This window comes from Aethina tumida, chromosome 4, assembly GCF_024364675.1.
Source record: "Aethina tumida isolate Nest 87 chromosome 4, icAetTumi1.1, whole genome shotgun sequence".
NCBI classification, from domain to species: domain Eukaryota; kingdom Metazoa; phylum Arthropoda; class Insecta; order Coleoptera; family Nitidulidae; genus Aethina; species Aethina tumida.
Genome location: NC_065438.1, coordinates 16,315,972 through 16,339,934, shown reverse-complemented (window position 1 = coordinate 16,339,934; position 23,963 = coordinate 16,315,972). Strand labels below are relative to the sequence as shown.

The 23,963-nt window shown below is 29.6% G+C and overlaps 1 protein-coding gene across 3 annotated transcripts in view; it reads left to right on the top strand.

Annotated features, from left to right (window-relative positions):
• The window catches only part of LOC109603327 (neuroligin-1), a 579,545-nt gene that overhangs the window by 480,289 nt on the left and 75,293 nt on the right, over positions 1-23,963 (top strand). For all 3 annotated transcript variants that reach the window (XM_049967041.1, XM_049967040.1, XM_049967042.1), the window contains one exon: positions 17,488-17,643. In XM_049967041.1, the coding sequence (XP_049822998.1) occupies positions 17,488-17,643 (156 nt within the window). The remainder of the gene's footprint in view (positions 1-17,487; positions 17,644-23,963) is intronic.

Below are 23,963 nucleotides of genomic sequence, written 5' to 3'. Positions count from 1 at the left end.
TTGACCAATTTATTAATAGTACCAACTCCACTGTCATTTCATCACAGTCTTCAAAATCATCTTGAGTTTTAAGATATTCATAAAATACGGTTTACATACAGTTATAACGAATGAAGGGTACCAACAAATCATTAACAATTTATTTATTTCATTTGAGGCATTTCTCAAAGGCGTCTTTAAAATTTTATTAATTGGACTTTTTTAAGCCACAATTTTGACATAAATTGTAATTAATTTTAGAACTTAATTTGCAAAATTTTCATTAAATTTCATACAAAATTTCATTAATAAATTAATACTGGGTACAGGAAAAAGTAATCTATGTTTTTTTTTTTCTTTTAAAGTGACCTTTATTCAAAAAAATAATTACCTTTAATTCAACTATATTTTGTCAAAGTTTTGTAAGCAAATTTATACCACGAAAAAAAATTTGGATACTTGAAATTGAAATTAAATTGATCAATTTATGAATAGTACCAACTCCACTGTCATTTCATCACAGTCATCAAAATTAGCTGGAGTTGTAAGATATTCATAAAATGCGGTTTACTTACAGTTATAAGGAACGAAGGGTACCAATAAATCAGGTTGGGTACTTTTATTTTGTTTAAAGTGACATTAGAATGAACAACGAGTACCATACATCATAATAGTAACACCAGTAAAACAACAATATAATTATAAGAAGGATTAAAATATAATAAAAATGAGCTGTAACATACTTCTTGAATTTAATGGCAGTACCTGCATTTATTGTTTTTCTGTTATAGTTGTGTTATTACGATGTAGGTTCAAGATAATAAACATCGAGTCAGGAGTAGACAGGTGTAAAATATTATAATTATGTGGTTGTAGTGATTACATTAATACTCAACAAATATCTTCAGATAATCTTTAATTTAATTCAATAATAAGAATAACACTCTCGTCTTTACCTATTCATATATAAATTCCCATTTTAATTGTGTTTTGGAGTTGTACTCACCCCCCTCGTACGTACACAGCAGCAACAATGACTAATGAAGTAAACAGAGAGTTAATTTCAGTATTCGAATGCAAAAAATGTTCCTGGTACGTCCAACCGCCCATAAAGCAGTGTTCAAACGGTCACATTTTTTGTAGAAAATGTTATGAGTCCATTATAAGAGGGGATGATGAGCCCTGCATGTATTGCAGCGTATGCTTCACAAAAGTAAGGAGATGTCCCGTATGCAGAAGCCCCAAGTTGAACGTGAGAAACCTTACCCTGGAGAAACTGTACGAGAAACTTATATTTCCGTGCCCACACTCGCATATTGGATGCAGCTTTGTAGCCAAAGGTGCTGCTGTGAGTAAACACGCAGTTAGTTGCAGCTACACATCAATGAAATGTCCCAAATGTTCTTGGAGTGGGTCAGGCGACATAGAACGTCACATCAAAACGAAGCATGTTGTTATTGATAACAGAGACTATTTGTTACATGTGCCTTATGAACTGCCTAGTTATAGGGGTTTCATAACAGCGTATACAAAAATATTTTTGGTTTACTATCAGAGGATCGGAAACGTTATAAACCTGGGAGTTTATAATCTGTGCGAGTCAGAGACGAACACTTTTGAGTACCGAGTTGTCACTTTGGATAGGTATCGGTGTGTTGGGGTTACTGGAACCTGTTTGGAATTTGACAAAAGCCACGAAGAAGATATTGATTTAGAAAAGTCAAAATCTTTTCCATTAATATTGTTTGAAAGTGAATATATTGAATTTGATATTAAAATTAGAAGAATTAAACCTACTAGATTATCTGTTACTCTGTAGTAACTTTTTTATAATAATGAAAAAAATTTGTAAACTGTTGAAATGTTGAAATCTCCACTCATATTGTTGAAAATTTGTTTGATATGTCGATTAGAAGAATTGGTTTGTCTGCAACTTAATAACTCTGTATTAAATTAATAATAAATGTTGGAAATATATTTGTATATTATTATTAATATAACTACTACAACTACATACTGCTTATTTACAGACCATATGGTCAGGCTCCATTGTCTGTATAGCCCTGTATAAGTTATTATAGATTAATTATCCATTTATTTTGAGTGATGGAAGTATTTTGAGAATATTCAGAATTTGATATTTATTACAATTATCATGAATATTAAAGAATGTTTAAAAAAATTTTACTATTATATATAAAAATATATTAGAATTATTAAATTAACATTGAATGTTGATAATTGATATCGATTGATCCAAAAAATGTGAAAGAAATGAGTTGCTGGGTTATTTGCAGGAACACGAAATAATTTTTTTTATTAACTTCATTCCACCTAAATCAAGAGTAAGTTCTGAGTGTTTCGTTGACTTCTACAAATTAAATTGAGGCGTAAAAAAGCTTTTACTTGAAACACAGTTTGTAAACCTTGTCAAGTTAGTACTTGTTCACAATCGAAGAATGTTGCCAACGTACAAAATGCGAATGTGCACATTGTACTTGAATAAATACATTCAGACGACTGAAAATATAATTAAATTAATATATTTTATGATGTTCAGCTGGAACTTACAGTAACTATAGTGAAAATTATTGTCAGATAAAATGTGATGCTGACGATCACACAAGAGAGTAACATGTAAGTGCTTGCAATGATTACTCCTTATACAGAACAAAATAAAATACTAATTTACGTATTCTTGATATTATTAGTAAATTACTTACGCTTTCATTGTAATATAAGTTTTGATGCAATGTTTTATTGTTAATGACATTTGAGAATTGGAATCTTCATTTAATTTGTCTAGTTTTTTAATATCATCCTGTATTATATTCAAAACTATTTCAATGCTCATAATATAAAATAAAAACATATTAGGAATAAGAGTTGTGTATGGCACAAATGCAAAAGTAAAAGACAATTTCACAACAAAGTTGATGATGATCATATTAGTAATATTTAAAATTTAAATGAATAAAATACTGCAAACACAGCAGCAAAACATTTTGAATTTAACAATAAATAGACGATTGTGTATTTCTTTATACGAAGATAGGTTTTTTCAAATCTATCTATTTTCTGAATTAATTCTCTGTGCTTTATGCCGATTTCAGTTAATTCGGCATCTTTCTTGTACAGCCATAAAGTCGACAAAAATATCTAAAGTAAATCAAGTTTATTCAAGGTTTGTTAATACTTAATTTATAGGTATTTACATAAAGTAAAAGTGTTGAAAGCTCAGAGACCACAGCATACTTCAGCAGTTGGTCCAGATATTTTAAAAATATTACCAGAGGTTACCTTCAAGGAAAATTGATAATCGACATCGATTAATCAAAAAAATGTGAAGGAAACGAGTTGCTGGGTTATTTGCAGGAACACGAAATAATTTTTTTATTAACTTCATTCCACCTAAATCAAGAGCAAGTTCTGAGTGTTTCGTTGACTTCTACAAATTAAATTGAGGCGTAAAAAAGCTTTTACTTGAAACACAGTTTGTAAACCTTGTCAAGTTAGTACTTGTTCACAATCGAAGAATGTTGCCAACGTACAAAATGCGAATGAGCACATTGTACTTGAATAAACACATTCAGACGACTGAAAATATAATTAAATTAATAAATTTTATGATGTTCAGCTGAAACTTACAGTAACTATAGTAAAAATTATTGTCAGATAAAATGTGATACTGACGATCACACAAGAGAGTAACATGTAAGTGCTTGCAATTATTACTCCTGGTACAGAACAAAATAAAATACTAATTTACGTATTCTTGATATTATTAGTAAATTACTCACGCTTTCATTGTAATATAAGTTTTGATACAATGTTTTATTGTTAATGACATTTGAGAATTGGAATCTTCATTTAATTTGTCTAGTTTTTTAATATCATCCTGTATTATATTCAAAACTATTTCAATGCTCATAATAGAAAATAAAAACATACTTGAAATAAGAGTTGTGTATGGCACAAAGGCAAAAGTAAAAGACAATTTCAAAACAAACTTGATGATGATCATATTAGTAATATTTAAAAAGTCTATAAATGAATAAAATACAGCAAACACAGCAGCAAAACATATCGAATTTAACAATAAATAGACGGTTGTATATTTCTTTATACGAAGATAGGTTTTTTCAAATCTATCTATTTTCTGAATTAATACTCTGTAATTTATGCCTATTTCAGTTAATTCTGCATCTTCCTTGAACAGCCATAAAGTTGACACAAATATCTAAAGTAAATCAAGTTTATTCAAGGTTTGTTAATACTTAACTTATAGGTATTTACATAAAGTAAAAGTGTTAAAAGCTCAGAGACCACAGCATACTTCAGAAGTTGGTCCAGATTGTTTAAAAATATTACCTGAGAAGTAACGAATAAAACGAAATTTGGTAGAATTACTATTATAGAAAACTTTTCTGAAACACCCCTTAATATGAGCGAGGCATTTTCGTTACACATTTTTAAAATACCTTGATGGCCTAAATTATGCAAAAAATTAATAAAATTGTCACAAATTAGATTTATACTTACGGTCAGCTTTAAATAGATGTTTATAAATACTTGTACTTATTTTTATACAGTTCAAGTATGTTAATAACATAATTTTATTCAATTAAACTTTAGTGGACACCGACAATTTTGAGCCGGCAGTTTTAATGGTCCCAGACCAGCCCCACCCCGTCTGGATACACGACATTACGTGTGCAATTATTTTCATACATACTTAATTTATAGGTATAATCCTGCAGTTGGTCCAGATTTAAAACAAACGTGATGCTACTGATATTAGTAATATTTACAGAGTCTATAAATGAACAAAATACAGTAAACACAGAATTTAATAATAAATATACGATTTCTGTATATTTAAACTCTATACCCTTATTATTCAAATTCTTTATTATTTACTTGTCTATAATATACAGTAGTGGTCATAATTTTAGAAAATGAAGTAAATAATTTATTTGCCCAACATGGAAACCCCCAATAACAAGAGAAAATTAAACATATATAAAAAATAAATATGTATATATGTTAATATATGAATAATATTAAACCAATATTATATAAATTATTCACGTAAAAGCTTATTCACATTATGGCACATCACAAATACGGGTCCATGCCGTTCGTTCTTGGTGTTGAACAGTTGACACAGTTGATCTTGACGAAGGCGTAGGGATCCAGGATGATAATTTCGAAAGAAGATAAGAGCAGTCAATGGCATGGTTGATTAATTTATGTAAGAAGTTAAATGCTCGAGACTCCCTTCTAGTTTTTAGGGGTGTTAAATTGATATAATCAGCAAATTTTGTTAGATCTATTCCCCTTTCTGGAGAGATATCGTGTATTTTGTTCCTAACGTGTTCAATAAATTTTCTTTGGGTACGATCCAGACATTCATAATTTGACATCCTGATTAAGCAAACGTATTCAATTCGACTCAACAAAGGCATACAAGAGGGACTTAAGTAATTCTTTCCTTACCAGTTTGTGGGAATTTATGTCGATTATTTACTAACTGTTTTTTACTTATTAAACTATAACAAAATTATAGTTCAGCATTATCAAGACCGGGAGTAACAGGGAGACATGGCCAAGTCAATAGTTTCTGGTATTATTGAAAAATTTTAGAAACTGTCTAAGTGGTAGTTACGAAAAAAGTTGTCTGAAGTCGAAAACTGAAAGGAAATCAGTAACTGGAAAATACGAATGTCAAAAAACAATTTAATTTTATAATATACTGAAATTTAAACCAAGAGACTGACTGGAATTAGTTTAAAATTATAAAAAATAATGGTTATGGTTATATTAAATATCCTGCAGGGACAAAGCCACACGAAAAGTTTGTTATACCCACAGTAACCATCATTTTTTATAACTTTAAACAAATTTCAGCGAATTTTCTAGCTTTAATTTCAGTAGACTATAAAATTTTTTGACTCAAGCTCCCTTTGGTTGATTTATGTAGTCGTCCCAATGTCCAGATATCAACCCTATAAAAACATGGACGTACATGTTTATAACCATTTGGATATAAAAATTTTAATTTATTATTAAAATTTATTAGGAAAATGGTTGAGCCTATATTACGGATATTATAAAATAAAAAGAACATTACACAAATTGTTAATGTTAATTAAATAACTAATTAAAAATGCATGTCAGGTAAATTCAGAAAGATGTACGTAATATTATATGTTACTGGATTAACCAATCCTCGGATTATCTTAAATTTATTAACAAGAAAGGTTAGACCAAAATTAACTTAATCACAGCCTGGCGTCATTACCTGTTCACATATAAATTCCAATTTTAAATTACTTTCGAAGCAGTACCCACACCGTTCGTACGCACACATCAACAGAAATGGCCGCCGAAGCGAATAGAGAATTAATTTCCATATTCGAATGCAAAAAATGTTCGTCCTACGTCGAACCGCCCATAAAGCAGTGTTCAAACGGTCACATTTTCTGTAAAAGTTGTTTGGAGACCATCATAAACGGCGACGACGAACCGTGTCTGTTTTGCAGTCTGTGCTTCACGAAAGTGAAAAGGTGTCCCGAGTGCAGGAGCCCCAAACTGGACGTGAGGAACCTACCGCTGGAGAGACTGTACGAAAAATTAACGTTCCCGTGTCTTCATACGGGGTGTTCCTTCGAAGCCAGTGGCAAGCTAATGAGTGAACACGCGGTTAATTGCACCTATGCGTCGGTGAAATGTCCCAAGTGTTCTTGGTGTAGATCCGGCGATATAGACCAGCACATCAAAACGAAGCACGTTTTGATTGATAACAGTAACTATATGTTGGCGGTGCCTTATGGACTGCTTAGTTATAAAGGTTTCATAAGGGCATATACGAAAATATTCGTTGTTTGCTATCAGAGGATCGAAAACATTATATACATATCAGTTTATAATTTGTGTACGTCTGAGGACAACAATTTTGAATACCGAGTTGTGACTTTGGACAGATATAAGTGCATTGGTGTGACAGGAACATGTTTGCCATTTGACAAAAAACATGTTGATGATGTTGACTTAGAGAACTCAATATCTTTTCCACTAGTGATGTTTGAAAGTGAATATATTGAATTTGATATCAAGATTAGAAGAATGAGACCTCCTGGATTATCTGAAATAATGGAATAAATGCATTTACATGTAAAAAATGCAAGAAAAGAAAGATTAGAAAACAATAAATTAATAATATTTGAAAGTAATATGTTATATTTGAAATTGATATAACAAGAATTGGATCTACTGGATTGTCTAGAACTTTGTAATAGCTTTTTGTAATAATAAATGGATTGGAAATATATTATTTTTTATTTTTGTTGTTGTAGACACATACATCATAATTAAAAATATCATGTATGGTCATGTTGGTATGGTGAGAGAAACGCTGCTTCTTGAATTAACACATTAACACAATTATAACTAGTATATAGGAACAATCAATTTTGCAAAGTAATAAACGTTTTTCATAGTTTTATAAGAGTCGTATTAAAACAATAAATACATACACATTTATTTATATAAAAAATATCTATATATTTATAACAAGTAAAATATATTTTTGCATTAATAATTTGTATATACAGTAGTGGCCATAATCAATAATGTCTTGTCCACCAGAACTGAACTTAATAGATAGAAATCAATCAATTGAAAATGTCAACGCAATATTTGTTAGCATTCCTGGACATTTGAAAAACTGGGCTTTTTAGTAGAACATTGGTTCTATGTCTTGGTATGGTGAGAGAAACGCTGCTTTTTGAATTAAGTCTTGGCAAAATAAATACAATGTTTATATACTAATATAAAACAATCAATTTTGTCATGTAATATGTTAACAAGAAACTTTGCTGACGTTTTTTCCCTCCTTACTAGCAGTGAGTCCATAGAATGTTCTTGCAGCGATAGATTGTGATCGATGTTACGAACAGGGTATACATTGTTTTTACGAAAGCTAAAGTACTTAAGGTATCTTCGTTGAATAGATTCCAGGCTAATTTGATGGCAAGTGTAAATGGGATTTCTGACAATACTGCAATACTCCAATTTGCTTCGTACTAGTGCAGAAAACAGAGTCTGTAATGCAGTTTGAGAATTTAAAGATTTGCAGTTTCGTAAGACAAATCCCAAGATCTTGGAAGCTGATGTAGAAGCTTCTATTATTTGCGGCACAAAAGATAATTCGTTGTCAAATAAAACGCCCAGATCTTTACAGCAGTCCTTCCTCACCAGCACGCATCCATTTATGTTGTATGAAAATTTGACTGACAATTTACGTTTGGTGTAACTTACAATAAAGCATTTCTTTACATTTGGCTGGAGGTTATTACTCGGACACCATGTCACCAAAGTGTCAATATCATTTTGTAGAGTAAGGGCTTGTACAATACTGTCAACTTGATAATATAGCTTCAGATCATCAGCATAGGCTAGACTACAGCATAAAAACCAACTCAACAAGTCATTGATGAATAAAAGGAATAATAGGGGTCCCAAGTTAGACCCCTGCGGTACGCCAGAGGATGCAGTGTAAGTGTGAGTTCTAAATCCGTTGTAGTTGACGTAACAAGTTCTGTTTCGCACATAACTCTCAATTAAACTAATAAGATAATCAGTAAGACCAAAAGTATCAAGTTTATTCAACAGTATAGCATGGTTATTGGTATCGAAGGCACGTGAGAAGTCTGTATAAATGACGTCCATCTGGCTTTTTCGATTTATTGACGAACTTACATCTTGAGTCATACATATCAAATTAATAGTGGTGGACCTTCTAAACATAAAACCGTGCTGATTAGAAGAAATTTTATAACGAACACTTTGATAAATGACAGAATATAACACCTGCTCAAATATTTTAGAGAAATTACTTAATATAGAGATAGGTCTGTAATTATTAAAATTAGACTTGTCACCTTTGTTGAATATTGGGGTAATTTTGGCAGTGTTCCATATAGATGGGAAGGTATTAGTTTTCAGGGACAAATTGAAAACAATTTTCAATAGTTTACAAAAATATAAATTTGCAAAAATGCTGGTATCTGATCATCCTCTGTAGTTTTTTTGTTGGCCAACTTGTCGATACTATTTAGTATGTCAGACTCATTCACTTCATTGGGCTGAACACATTGATGATTAGAAAACGCAGATTCAGCACGACGATCAGACGAGGCAATAAAATACCCTACCAAAGTCATGAACAAATTGATCCACGATATCTGGAGGATTAGTATAAGTAACGCTATCATCCCTTATTACTGGAGGTATTCTAGTAATGCCTTGTTATTGGTGAAAGAAATTCCAGAAAGATTTGGGATGAGTGGCAATTGCAGCCTCAGAGAGACGAAGATAATGCTGGTTGGATTCTTCAATCATAAACTTTACAGTCTTTCATATTCTGCTAAATTCTTCATAAAGACATCGTCGGTGCGTATGTTTCCACTTTTTGTGGAGAGAAATATATGTATTACTAGCTGTACTCACGACTTCGTCCGATAGCGTGTTGAATACTATCGTTTTCTAGACGGTGATCTCGAGATTCTAAAGATTCTTGAGCCCTTAACAATGAATGACGCGTTCTATCTAATTGTAATCGTTCATTCCTCTCAGAAGTACTCTCATTCGATCTAGACATGGACATCCGTAATCTACAATTTGGTAAGACGACTTTCCCTATCTTGTTCAGATTCATTTTTACGTCGCAATCTTTGGTTTTTGGCCTTTCCCATGTTTTTAGAAAGATTTGACTTTCTTTAAGGCATAACTAAATATTAGAAAAAACAACTATCTACGTTACTAACTAAATAAAATAACCTATAAATAATTTATCAATTTCAATGTAAATCTGAATATTGAACACAAATGTACTTAATTTATAATTATTTATAATTACTTAAAGGTAAAAAAGGAGAGCAGTAAAAATGTAACAAAATATTTTGAATTAAGATAAGATAAGATAAGAAGAACGGATCGGTGGAATTATAAAAGATACCTATCAATCAAATCAAACTATCAATCAATCGTTGGTGGGAGAAGTGGTGGGAGGCGCCCGACGTGACAGCCTTGTGGTGACATGCGCATGAGCTACACGTGGTACTGGACAGTACTTGGACATTGCAACATTACTTTATTTTTCTAAAAAGAAAAGAATTTTTCTAAAATAAAAGTAGCGTAAGTTACTCCTTATTACATCAGCTACCTGCCAACAAAAGTCCCGTCAAAATCGGTCCAGCCATTTCAGAGATTAGTCGGAACAAACAGACAGACAGAGAGAGAGACAAAAATTATAAAAAATGTTATTTTGGTGTATGTACCGTATTTATATTCATATGCATGTAGTAAAAAACGGTTATTTCAATATTACAAATAGACACTCCAATTTTATTTATATGTATAGATTATAAAAACAACTATATTTTATTACATACTAACTGTACTCGCGACTTTGTCCGATATCGTGTTGAATACGATCGTTTTCTAGACGGTGATCTCGAGATTCCAAAGATTCTTGAGCCCTTATCACTGAATGACGCGTTCTATCTAATTGTAATCGTTCATTCCTCTCAGAAGTACTCTCATTCGATCTAGACATAGACATCCGTAATCTACAATTTGTAAAACGACTTTCCCTATCTTGTTCAGATTCATTTTCACGTCGCAATCTTTGGCTTTTGGCCTTTCTCATATATTTAGAGAGATTTGACTTTCTTTTAGTCATAACTAAATATTAGAAAAAAACAACTATCTACGTTACTAACTAAATAAAATAACCTATAAATAATTTATCAATGTCAATGTAAATCTGAATATTGAACACAAATGTACCTAATTTATAATTATTTATAATTATTACTTAAAGGTAAAAAAGGAAAGCAGTAAAAATGTAACAAAATATTTTGAATTAAGATTAGATAAGATAAGAAGAACGGATCGGTGGAATTATAAAAGATACCCATCAATCAAATCAAACTATCAATCAATCGTTGGTGGGAGAAGTGGTGGGAGGCGCCCGACGTGACGGCCCAGTAGGGGCATGCGCGTGAGCTTCGCGTGGTACCAGACAGTACTTGGACATTGCAACATTACTTTATTTTTCTAAAATAAAAGAATTTTTTTAAAATAAAAGTAGCCTAAGTTACTCCTTATTACATCAGCTACCTGCCAATAAAAGTCCCGTCAAAATCGGTCCAGCCATTTCAGAGATTAGCCGGAACAAACAGACAGACAGACAGAGAGAGAAAAATTATAAAAAATGTTATTTTGGTGTATGTACCGTATTTATATTCGTATGCATGTAGTAAAAAACGGTTATTTCAATATTACAAACAGACACTCTAATTTTATTATATGCATAGATGTATAAATAATTAAATTGTTTATAAGATGAAAATCATCTAGGCGACCTGATAAGAACTATGACATGAAGGTGAACAAGCTGTAATAACAAGAAGGTTGAATTACTCGATTAAATGGTGTATTTGTCATTTGATACGTGGAAATAAAATTTCTTATTTATTTTGTAAAGTAAATTTTAAGTTGCTTTTGGTTTAACTTCTTATTTATATTTATTTCTTTTATTACAATCAGTTTATGTAACATTTTATAGGTTAAAAATGTGGTAGTTTTTATAACACTCCATAAAACACCAACAGTAGTTAATACATTTTTTAAATACCTTATTAAATTTTTTATTGTACATTCTGAAACTGCACGAAAATAGCTTTTCATTACCTCCATAATGCATCCGGTAAATTACCCGAATTCTAAACTTCACGGAACGCAGCAAATTTGCTGAAACTTATTCCATTCACTTTCCGATAATAATTTTCATAACACACACACAACAAAACACAACCGCTAAATTATTCCGCAATTGCAAAACGTGCAATCAAAATGCCCACATTAGTTTTCCAAATTCCCATCAATCAAACCGACCGCAGAAACCGTTGGAAAAAAAAACTAATAAACGCGGTTTAAAGACCGATTCGTCGGAACGGACGCCGTGAATATTTAATCGACGGAGACGAGACAAAACGGATCGAACGCTGATTTGTTAGTTTTCCGCAGTACATACCGCGTGGTGAAATACGGCCGCCGTTGCTAAATAATCAAAACGTCACTATTGCAGTCCCGGCGGCAAGTGCCAATAATTTATTTCCGCATCTGAAGAGAATCGGATTTGTTTCGTGCGATTTTATCGCGGACGTATTAAACTTTAATGGACGGGATGCCATGTTATACCTTTTCGAAATAGAAATTTATCACTTGCAAGCAATAAATGGTCATTTTATTGTTCACAATTTATTGTCCTTCCCTAAAAATGTGTGAGTCGTCTCGTTTCGTCTTCACACTGGCACCACGACCGCCGTGAAATTATTAATTAATAAACTTTAATTAGACAAACTGTGGGAGCAGCCTAACATACATTGATAATAAGTATTGTCACGGAATTATATTTAGGACGGATTAGTTCAAAGTATATAACGGCGTCGAGGATAATATGGATTAACTATGATTACTTATTAAACAAGCAATTTATATAATTAAATGAAGTCCTAATCCACGCCCGGATTAAATTAATGTTTTTCAGGAATTATTTTAATGCGTTTCAGTTTCATATTTACACGGTTATTTCGTTCGGTCCCGGAATTAACTTAATTGGTACGAGATGATTGAAGGGGTCTTAGTTAATAACCGTGTGGAATTTTATAACTGTCGAACAATGTTTATTGTTGCGTTATCGCTTTAAATTAGTTTACGGCCAATATAAACACATTTGGAAGTTCCTTTAACAATTAATTTTGTTTGAACGGACTCCCGATCCGCAAATAAAAGATCATTTTACCCTTTGTGAAGTTCGTTCCTTGTTAAAATTTCCGACTGCACAGTAAATTGTTTGGTCTAGGAGCACAAACAAAGAAAAAAAGACGTGTTCTTAAAATTTCAGTATTTATTCAGTGGTCGCCCCTGTTCTTTCTTTGTGCCTTCCACATCAATCGGGCCAGATTTCTATTTTTCTTGTAATAAGAAATTTAATGGCCACCTTATTTTTCAGACTTTGATGTCGGACACGCTTATAACGGATTAGGTTCGGGAATTATGAATTATTCAATGCGAACTTTGACCCGGACTCGTTGCCAGAAAATATTGATGGTAAGTGGCTTACGCCACAAATCCAACAGGCCAAATCTCGGAATTTATTATTAACATGTTGGGTCCATTGTTTTCAACTGGTACAAGGTTTCATCTGCAATCTATTGTAGATATGATTCGTAGTGACATTCATAGTCGAGAATAGGTGTAATTTATTCACATAGTAAACTTCTAACAAGTCTTCTTGTTGGTCATGAACAATATGAAGCCATGACAAAATTTTACTATTTTACTATTTGACAGAATATTAACATTAGTTTATAGAAAATTGTTTTGTAAGAAATATTTATGATAATGTAGGAATTATTATTATTTAATTATTATTTATTGTTTATACGCATAGTAAGTCTTCTTGTTGGTTATGAAGTATATGATATGGTTACAAAGTTGTATTACCCGACAACAGATGTAGCTACTAACTGCTTCAACTAAATTATTTATAAATTTCTATATAATAATCTTCAAAAATGTCTTTATTTTGAATTAATTGAAATTGTAACAAAAATTTATATATAATATGGTTATAAATTATTTTAGGAGGAAAATTTATAATATTGTAAAAATATCATTTAATTGTCATTTATTGTTTTTGTACATAGTAATCTTCTAAAAAATCTTAGTAAATAGAAAATTGTTTTGTGAAAAAAATTATAATATTGTAAAGAAATAATTTATTATCTGTTATTGCCTTCTAGTTTATTATGAACTAAGTGAAATTGTGTCAAAGTTTTAGATATATTATAGTTACAAATTTCTTCAACCAACTTATTTATAAATATTATTTTTTATTTAAAGAAAATTGTTTTAGTGGGAAAATTTATAATATTATAAGGAAATTATTTAATTATTATTTATTCTTTTGAATACAGTAATATTTTAAGAAGTCTTCTTGTTGGTTATGAACTAAGTGAAATCGCGTCAAAGTTGTTCTACTCGACAACAGATGTAGCTATTAATTTCTTAAACTAAATTATCTATAAATATTAATATTAGCTTATAGAAAATTGTTTTGTGAAAAAAATTTATGATATTGTAAAAAAATTTGTTATCATTTATTGATTTATTTACCTATTAATCTTCTGAAATGTCTTCCTGTTTATTGTGAACTAAGTGAAATCATTTCAAAGTTTTAGATATATTATAGTTACAAATTTCTTCAACCAACATATTTATAAATATTACATTTTATTTAAAGAAAATTGTATTAGTGGGAAAAATTTTATAACATTATAAGGAAATCATTTAATTATCATTTATTATTTTGAACACAGTAATCTTCTAAAAAGTCATCTTGTTGGTTATGAACTAAATGAAATGGGGTCAAAGTGGTTCTACTCTACAACAGACGAGCTATTAATTTCTTAAACTAAATTGTCTATAAATATTAATATTAGCTTATAGAAAATTGTTTTGAGAAACAAATTTATGATATTGTAAAAAAATTTGTTATCAGTTATTGATTTATTTACCTATTAATCTTCTAAAATGTCTTCCTGTTTATTATGAACTAAGTGAAATTAAGTCTTAGATATATTATAGTTACAAATTTCTTCAACCAACATATTTATAAATATTACATTTTATTTAAAGAAAATTGTTTTAGTGGGAAAAAATTTATAACATTATAAGGAAATCATTTAATTATCATTTATTATTTTGTGCACAGTAATCTTCTAAAAAGTCTTCTTCTTGGTTATGAACTAAATGAAATGGGGTCAAAGTTGTTCTACTTTACAACAGATGTAGCTATTAATTTCTTAAACTAAATTATTTATAAATATTAATATTAGCTTATAGAAAATTGTTTTGTGAGAAAAAAATTATGATATTGTAAAAAAATTTGTTATCATTTATTGATTTATTTACCTATTAATCTTCTAAAATGTCTTCCTGTTTATTATGAACTAAGTGAAATTATTTCAAAGTTTTAGATATATTATAGTTACAAATTTCTTCAACCAACATATTTATAAATCTTACATTTTATTTAAAGAAAATTGTTTTAGTGGGAAAAATTTTATAACATTATAAGGAAATCATTTAATTATCATTTATTATTTTGTACACAGTAATCTTCTAAAAAGTCATCTTGTTGGTTATGAACTAAATGAAATGGGGTCAAAGTTGTTCTACTCGACAACAGATGTAGCTATTAATTTCTTCAACTAAATTATTTATAAATATTAATATTAGCTTATAGAAAATTGTTTTGAGAGAAAAATTTATGGTATTGTAAAATATTTGTTATCAGTTATTGATTTATTTACCTATTAATCTTCTAAAATGTCTTCCTGTTTATTATGAACTAAGTGAAATTAAGTCTTAGATATATTATAGTTACAAATTTCTTCAACCAACATATTTATAAATATTACATTTTATTTAAAGAAAATTGTTTTAGTGGGAAAAAATTTATAACATTATAAGGAAATCATTTAATTATCATTTATTATTTTGTGCACAGTAATCTTCTAAAAAGTCATCTTGTTGGTTATGAACTAAATGAAATGGGGTCAAAGTTGTTCTACTCGACAACAGATGTAGCTATTAATTTCTTCAACTAAATTATTTATAAATATCAATATTAGCTTATAGAAAATTGTTTTGAGAGAAAAATTTATGGTATTGTAAAATATTTGTTATCAGTTATTGATTTATTTACCTATTAATCTTCTAAAATGTCTTCCTGTTTATTATGAACTAAGTGACATTAAGTCTTAGATATATTATAGTTACAAATTTCTTCAACCAACATATTTATAAATATTACATTTTATTTAAAGAAAATTGTTTTAGTGGGAAAAAATTTATAACATTATAAGGAAATCATTTAATTATCACTTATTATTTTGAACACAGTAATCTTCTAAAAAGTCTTGGTAATGAACCAAATAAAATATCAGCTAAGTTTAGCTACCCGACAACAGATGTAGCTACTAATTATTTCATATTATTATTAAATTTAAGAAAATTGTTTTGTAAGTAATTTAATTAGCACTTTATTCAAAAATATATTATTGTTAATTATGCACCAGCTGAAATGGCGACAAAGTTTTACTACCCAAGAATAAATGTGGCCACTGGTCATTCCGACTAAATTATTTACAAAACATCCACAAATCTAAGACGGCAAATCCCGCAATTCAATATTAACAATCTGGTTCATTGTTTTCAATTGGAGCACAAGGTTTTATTTGCAATCAATTAAAGAGGGGCATGTGAAACATACATCTTTGGATAGACATTCAAAGCCGAGAGTACGTGTAATTGGTATTGCTACTAACCAAAGCACAAACAGTAATAAATGTTTATACTGCCAATGTTAATTACGTTCGGTTTGTGTTTTATTTTGCGTAAAGCGACGGCACAGCAAATCCTCGAGAATTCAATCAATAAACCTCTGTTCAACTGCCAATTTGTATTAATTCAGGTCTAATATTGTTACTGATATTTCTTTATTTTATTATACTCGAGTGGATAAATCCAATTTGTAAGGCATTATTGTGGGACTACCACGGCACCAGCTTTGCGATCTCTCGAAGGTGAATTACTTCGTAATTATATTTACATAGGATTAGGATAAAGTATTTAGAAAAGCCAGATAACAAGGGGGGTGTTATCTAGATTAGCTTCAATTATGCAAGTTAAAACGTGCTCGTATATTTAACACTCGAACTAAATTCACTACGTAACCGGGGATAAATTACAAAAAGTGACACTGCATTTAGCTTAACGACGAAGTCCGGAAAAGATTTTTAATTAGTCGCCTGACGCTGACAGTGGCGATTTTTTCCACGGAAAGCATCTAACAAGCTTCGCGTAATATAAATGGAGAAAGCTTTAACAAGAACAAATAGTTACATCGGGACTGGTTGTCAAGCCGTTAGCTCTAAGCTTCTCTCATAAGGTTTTGACGCAAATTGAGATTCCGGGCTAAAATTATAACCCGCCATTATTTTTAACTTCCCCATCAATTCTTCCATAACATCGTACCTGATATTGTTCCACCGAAACCATTGTTCCGAGTTAGCACGGGCAAATTTACGTTGGCGGGGAATTCGTCCATCAATAACCGTACCTCCACGCCAAATCCGTGCGGCACAAAAAGGAAAATACCGCCGCGTTAAACTGGAACAACCGTCCTTTCGTCGAACATTCCGAGACACGGAATCGAAATGCAGAGGAATCCGGCGCCGCTCGAATCAATTCCGCCATCGGCGTAATGAAAAGCGTCCCGGACCCGATTCGCGTTCGATATTCGCGAACCGGGACGTTTCCGGTTAAAATTGAACGACATTATAGTTACGTGTGTGTGTTTTGTTGCAGCGACGGGCGAAGAGGAAGCGGAACCCCTGCCCTGCGTAGTTTATGTGCACGGGGAAAGTTACGAATGGAATTCCGGTAATCCCTACGATGGAACGGTGCTGGCTTCCACTGGGAGAGTTATCGTTGTCACTATCAATTTCAGACTAGGTGTATTAGGTAAGTTACTTATTGGTGTGGGCGTTCTTTTATTTCGGGCGTGAGTTGTTTTAAAATCTCCTTAGCTGTTGTCGTCGATCACCTTAAGGCTTAATGGAATTGAGCGAATTTATTTATAGATTTTGCTCGATAAAATGTTGCCGTGGCATTATTCAAATTATTAAGTAATTGAGGAAAAATATCGCGTGGGAAATTTCACGTTCTCGATTAATTAATATTTAATAATTTATTATAATGTGTGCTTCGACTTAATTGTTTATAATTATTAACATTAATTTACAGGAAATTGTTTTAAAATAATGTAAATAGTCATTATTGTTTTATTCACATAGTAACCTACTAAAAAGTCTTCTTGTTTATTATAAAGTTTAACTACTTGATAATAGATGCCACTATCAGTTATTGCTTTATTCACATACTACTCCACTAAAAAGTCTTCTTGTTTATTAAAAAATAGTTGATATGACGACAAAGTTTAACAGTTCACTAATAGGTGTCAATACTGTATCCTCTGACTAAATTATTTATAAACATAAACGTTAGTTTTTATGAAATTGTTTTATTAACAGAAAATTTATAATTATCTAAAAAAGTCATTTAATAATCAGTTATATCTTTATTTCTACAGTAATCTACTAAAAATTCTTCTTATTTATTATAAAATGGTTGACACCCCGACAAAGTTTAACTATTCGATAATAGATCTCACTACTGGTTCCATCGACTAAATTATTTATAAACATTATTAACGTTAGTTTATGTGAAATTGTTTTATTAACAGAAATGATTGCAGATTGCTTTATTTATATAGTAAACTATTAAAAAGCCTTCTCATATATGACATTATACAGTTCGATTATAGGTGCCACTACTGGATCCATTGATTAAATTATTTGTAAACAATAACGTTAGTTTATAGGAAATTTATTAATAGAAAATGTGTGATTATGTATAATAATGTACTTATAAATATTCTTTTCTATATGGTAATCTTCTAAAAAGTCTTCTTGAACCAAATAAAGTACTACTAGTTCCATTGACTAAATTATTTATAAACATTAACGTTAGTTTATAGGAATTTATTTTATTAATAGGAAATGTAGGATAATGTAAAAAAATCATTTAATAATCAGTCACATAGTAATCTACTAAAAAGTCTTCTGTTTTATTAAGAAATGGATGATATGACAACAAAGTTTAACTATTCGATAATAGATGTCACAACTGGTTCAATCGACTAAATTATATATATATATATATATATATATATATATATATATATATATATATATATATATATATATATATATATATATATGTTATTGTTAATTTATTAATGTTAATTTATTGGAAATTGTTGTATTAAGAGAAAATTTATGATAACGTAAAAAAGCTATTTAATAATCAGTTATTCCTTTATTCACATAATAATGTACTAAAAAGTCTTCTATTCTATTATAGAATGGCTGACATGACATCAAAGTTTAACTGTTCGATAATGGATGTCACAACTGGTTCAATCGACTAAATTATATATATAAATATTAATGTTAATTTATTGGAAATTGTTGTATTAAGAGGAAATTTATGATAACGTAAAAAAGCTATTTAATAATCAATTATTCCTTTATTCACATAATAATCTACTAAAAAGTCTTCTATTCTATTATAGAATGGATGACATGACAACAAAGTTTAACTATTCGATAATGGATGTCACAACTGATTTCATCGACTAAACTATTTATACACATTTACGTTAGTTTATAGGAAATGTGTATTATTAAAAGAAAATTTATGATAATGTAAAAGAGCTATTTAATAATAAATTATTATTATTATAAAAAGTCTTCTTGTTAATAGATGTCACTACTGATTGCATCGACTAAATTATATACAAACATTAACGTTAGTTTATTGGAAATTGTTTTATTAAAAGAAAATTTATGATACCGTAAAAAAACCATTTAATAATTAGTTATTGCTTATTCACCTATTAATGTACTAAAAATTCTTTTATTTTATTAAAAAATGGCTGACATGACGATAAAGTTTAACTATTCGATAATGGATCTCACAACTGATTCCATCGACTATTTATAAACATTAACGTTAGTTTATAGGAAATTGTTTTATTATGAGAAAATTTATGATACTGTAAAAAAACTATTTAATAAAAAATTATTCTTTTATTTACATAGTAATCTACTAAAAAGACGTCTTGTTTATTATAAAATGGCTAACATGACGACAAACTTTAACTATTCGATAGTAGATGTCATTACTGGTTTCATTGATTAAATTGTTTATAAACATTAACATTAGTTTATTGGAAATTATTTTATTAAGAGAAAATTTATGATAACCTACTAAATAGTTTGGTATTGCATATTCTCACAGTAATCTACTAAAATGTCTTTTTGACATGATATGACGACAAACTTTTAGAATTTTATAATAGATATCACTACTAGTTCTGTCGACTAAATTATTTATAAGAAATTGTTTTAGAGAAAAATTATAATAATACAAAAATGACACATAATTATTATTTATTGCTGTATTTACAAAGTTTGTGACAATGTAAAAATCATATAATTACAACTTTTTACTTTAAGTATATAGTAATCTGCTAAAGAATCTTCTTGTTTATTATGAACTAATTGAAATCGTCAGTTTTACTACTCTTCAATAGATGTCGCTAGAAAGGTTTTTATTGAGAACTTGATTTAGGTATTTTATTATTTATTTTAGGTGTTCCCTGATTTTTTTAAGGAAGGTGGATATCCTAAATGTTTAAATATCTATTAGTACAATATAACAGATATTTCAATTAAACATTACATGATTATTATTACTAATTCAGAAAATATAATTTTTAAATTATTATAGTATTTGTTGTATACATTCATAAACATGTTAAAAACCGGCAATTTAGTGTCTTAAAAAGTTGTGAATTTTTATTGAAACCCAAAGTTGAATTCACTTGCTAAGCCCCCACATTGATTTACAATAATAACGCTGATTGGATTAGGTGTCCCGACATGGGTTCATATCCACTTCGGTCCGCGTTAAGGGAAAAAATTGCTTTTAAACTTTCCCTAAATAAGTTTCCGGCACTTTTCGCATTTTCCCCCTTTTTTTATATACCCAATTTGACTCGAGCCTGTCGGTACGTCTAATGTGCATCCGGCAAAAAGGAACTTTATTCTAATGTTACGACGCGACGGCAAATTGACGGTGGCGGCCGGTTATCGGGGAAGTTTTTCCGTGCCATTTGTGCAAAACACCCGGAGCGGTTGTAAAACGAGGCACCGGATTAGCCGGACACGGGACGCGATTTAATGAGCTTTATGCATCGTTTCCACAATACGTGATTAAGTGCGGCCGTCCAGGTGGATTTCCAGGTGTTGCAGCAATCTTGTCTCTGGCATAATTTACAATTAGGACGTTTGTGCTAACGAAATTCTTGTCTAGTTAGACTGTAGTAATTTACTAGTTTAATTTAAATTAACATACATTGTTGTTTTTGCTGCGAGATAATGCTGCTCAAATATCACAATGTTGTTTAACCAGTAATTTTAGGGACTAAGAATTTATACGTTTACTAATTTTGAGTATCACAAGGAGGATGGAAGCACTTTATAGATTAAGGGGGGACCGACCAAGTATTAATTGGAAAAATGTAGTGGCTAATATTGTGTGTTTTTATATTTTAATTAATCTTGTTTTATTAATTTTCCATTCTTTGTATATCCTATTTTTCTAAAAAAATTAGAAATTAACAAAATTTTCATGAATTTATCTGTAGAACGTTAACGAAAAATGATTACAAATAAAAATTAATTTTGTTATACTATTTCAAACGAAAATTATTTTTTTCGTTACCTAATATTTACTGAACTACATATTTCTTTCGAGCAATAATCAGTTATTCCTTTATTCACATAGTAATCTACTAAATAGTCGTCTTGTTTATTATAAAATGGCTAACATGAGGACAACATTTAACTATTCGATAATAGATGTCACTATTGGTTCCAAAAAATGGAGGTCAAAACTGAAATTTATACTTTCTTCAGTTTGAAGATGCACGAATTTATCTGTAGAACGTTAACAAAAAAGTATTATTTATAAATAAAAATTAATTATTTTATATTATTTCAAATTAAAATTACTTTTTTCGTTACCTAATATTTACTGAACTACATATTTTTTCGTGCAATAATCAGTTATTTCTTTATTCACATAGTAATCTACTAAAGAGTCATCTTGTTTATTATAAAATGGCTGACATGAGTACAACATTTAACTATTCGATAATAGATGTCACTATTGGTTCCAAAAAATGGAGGTCAAAACTGAAATTTATACTTTCTTCAGTTTGAAGATGCACGAATTTATCTGTAGAACATTAACAAAAAAGTATTATTTATAAATAAAAATTAATTATTTTGTATTATTTCAAATTAAAATTACTTTTTTCGTTACCTAATATTTACTGAACTACATATTTTTTTCGTGCAATAATCAGTTATTTCTTTATTCACATAGTAATCTACTAAAGAGTCATCTTGTTTATTATAAAATGGCTGACATGAGTACAACGTTTAACTACTCGATAATAGATGTCACTACTGGTTCCAAAAAGTGGAGGTCAAAACTGAAATTTATACTTTCTTCAGTTTGAAGATGCACGAATTTATCTGTAGAACGTTAACAAAAAAGTATTATTTATAAATAAAAATTAATTATTTTATATTATTTCAAATTAAAATTACTTTTTTCGTTACCTAATATTTACTGAACTACATATTTTTTTCGTGCAATAATCAGTTATTTCTTTATTCACATAGTAATCTACTAAAGAGTCATCTTGTTTATTATAAAATGGCTGACATGAGTACAACGTTTAACTACTCGATAATAGATGTCACTGCTGGTTCCAAAAAGTGGAGGTCAAAACTGAAATTTATACTTTCTTCAGTTTGAAGATGCACGAATTTATCTGTAGAACGTTAACAAAAAAGTATTATTTATAAATAAAAATTAATTATTTTATATTATTTCAAATTAAAATTACTTTTTTCGTTACCTAATATTTACTGAACTACATATTTTTTTCGTGGAATAATCAGTTATTCCTTTATTCACTTAGTTATCTACTAAAAAGTCGTCTTGTTTATTATAAAATGGCTGACATGAGAACAACGTTTAACTATTCGATAATAGATGTCACTACTGGTTCCAAAAAGTGGAGATCATAACTGAAATTGATACTTTCTACAGTTCGAAGATGTATGAATTTATCTGTTGAATCTTAACAAAAAAGTATTGATTTTAAATAAAAATTATTTTTTTTTATACAATTTGAAACTGAAATTACTCTTTTCGTTATCTAATATTTACTCAATTACATATTTTTTGTGCAATAATCAATTATTCCTTTATTCACATAGTAATCTACTAAAAAGTCGTCTTGTTTATTATAAAATGGTTGACATGAGGACAACGTTTAACTACTCGATAATAGATGTCACTACCGGTTCCAAAAAGTGGAAGTCAAATTTGAAATTTATACTTTCTTCAGTTCGAAGATGCATAAATATATCTGTAGGACGTTAATAAAAAAGTATTGATTATAAATAAAAATTAATTCTGTTATACCATTTCAATTGAAAATTATTTTTTTTCGTTACCTAATATTTGCTCAACTACATATTTTTTTCGTGCAAATTGTATGATGAAATTTCATGCTTTAAATTTTGCGGTAAATATTTGGAAATCGAAAATTTTTTCCACCTTTTCATTTTTATATTAAAAGGCCCCATAAAAATGTAATTATCATTCGATTCGCTTTATTCGTTAAAATCAACAACCTCTACACTATATTACTTCTAACAAACTGAAAATCGTAAATTTGCAAATGAAACATTTTTGCGTCATGGATTTCAGCGAAAACAGTTTCGTTAATAAATCAATGGTGCACATTTGGACTTCAATTTTTCATTCGGCACAATAAAGGGAGTTCAACGAATTGTGCAAATTCGAATCGTAAATAAATACAATTTTGGCTCGAAATAATTTTATTGTTTTACGTTTTTGTATTATATTACTTTTAACTAATTGAATACAGTCAATTTTCAAATGAAACCGTATCGTTAATAAATAAATCAGTGGGGCAATTTGGAGTCGAATATTTGGTGTCACAGAGGGAAAAACTCAAACGAATCGTGCAAATTCGACTAATTGGGGCCTGAAACAATAGTCGAATTTCAAAAGCTCTAATTTTTGATAAGTCACACTCAGAAAATTGATTG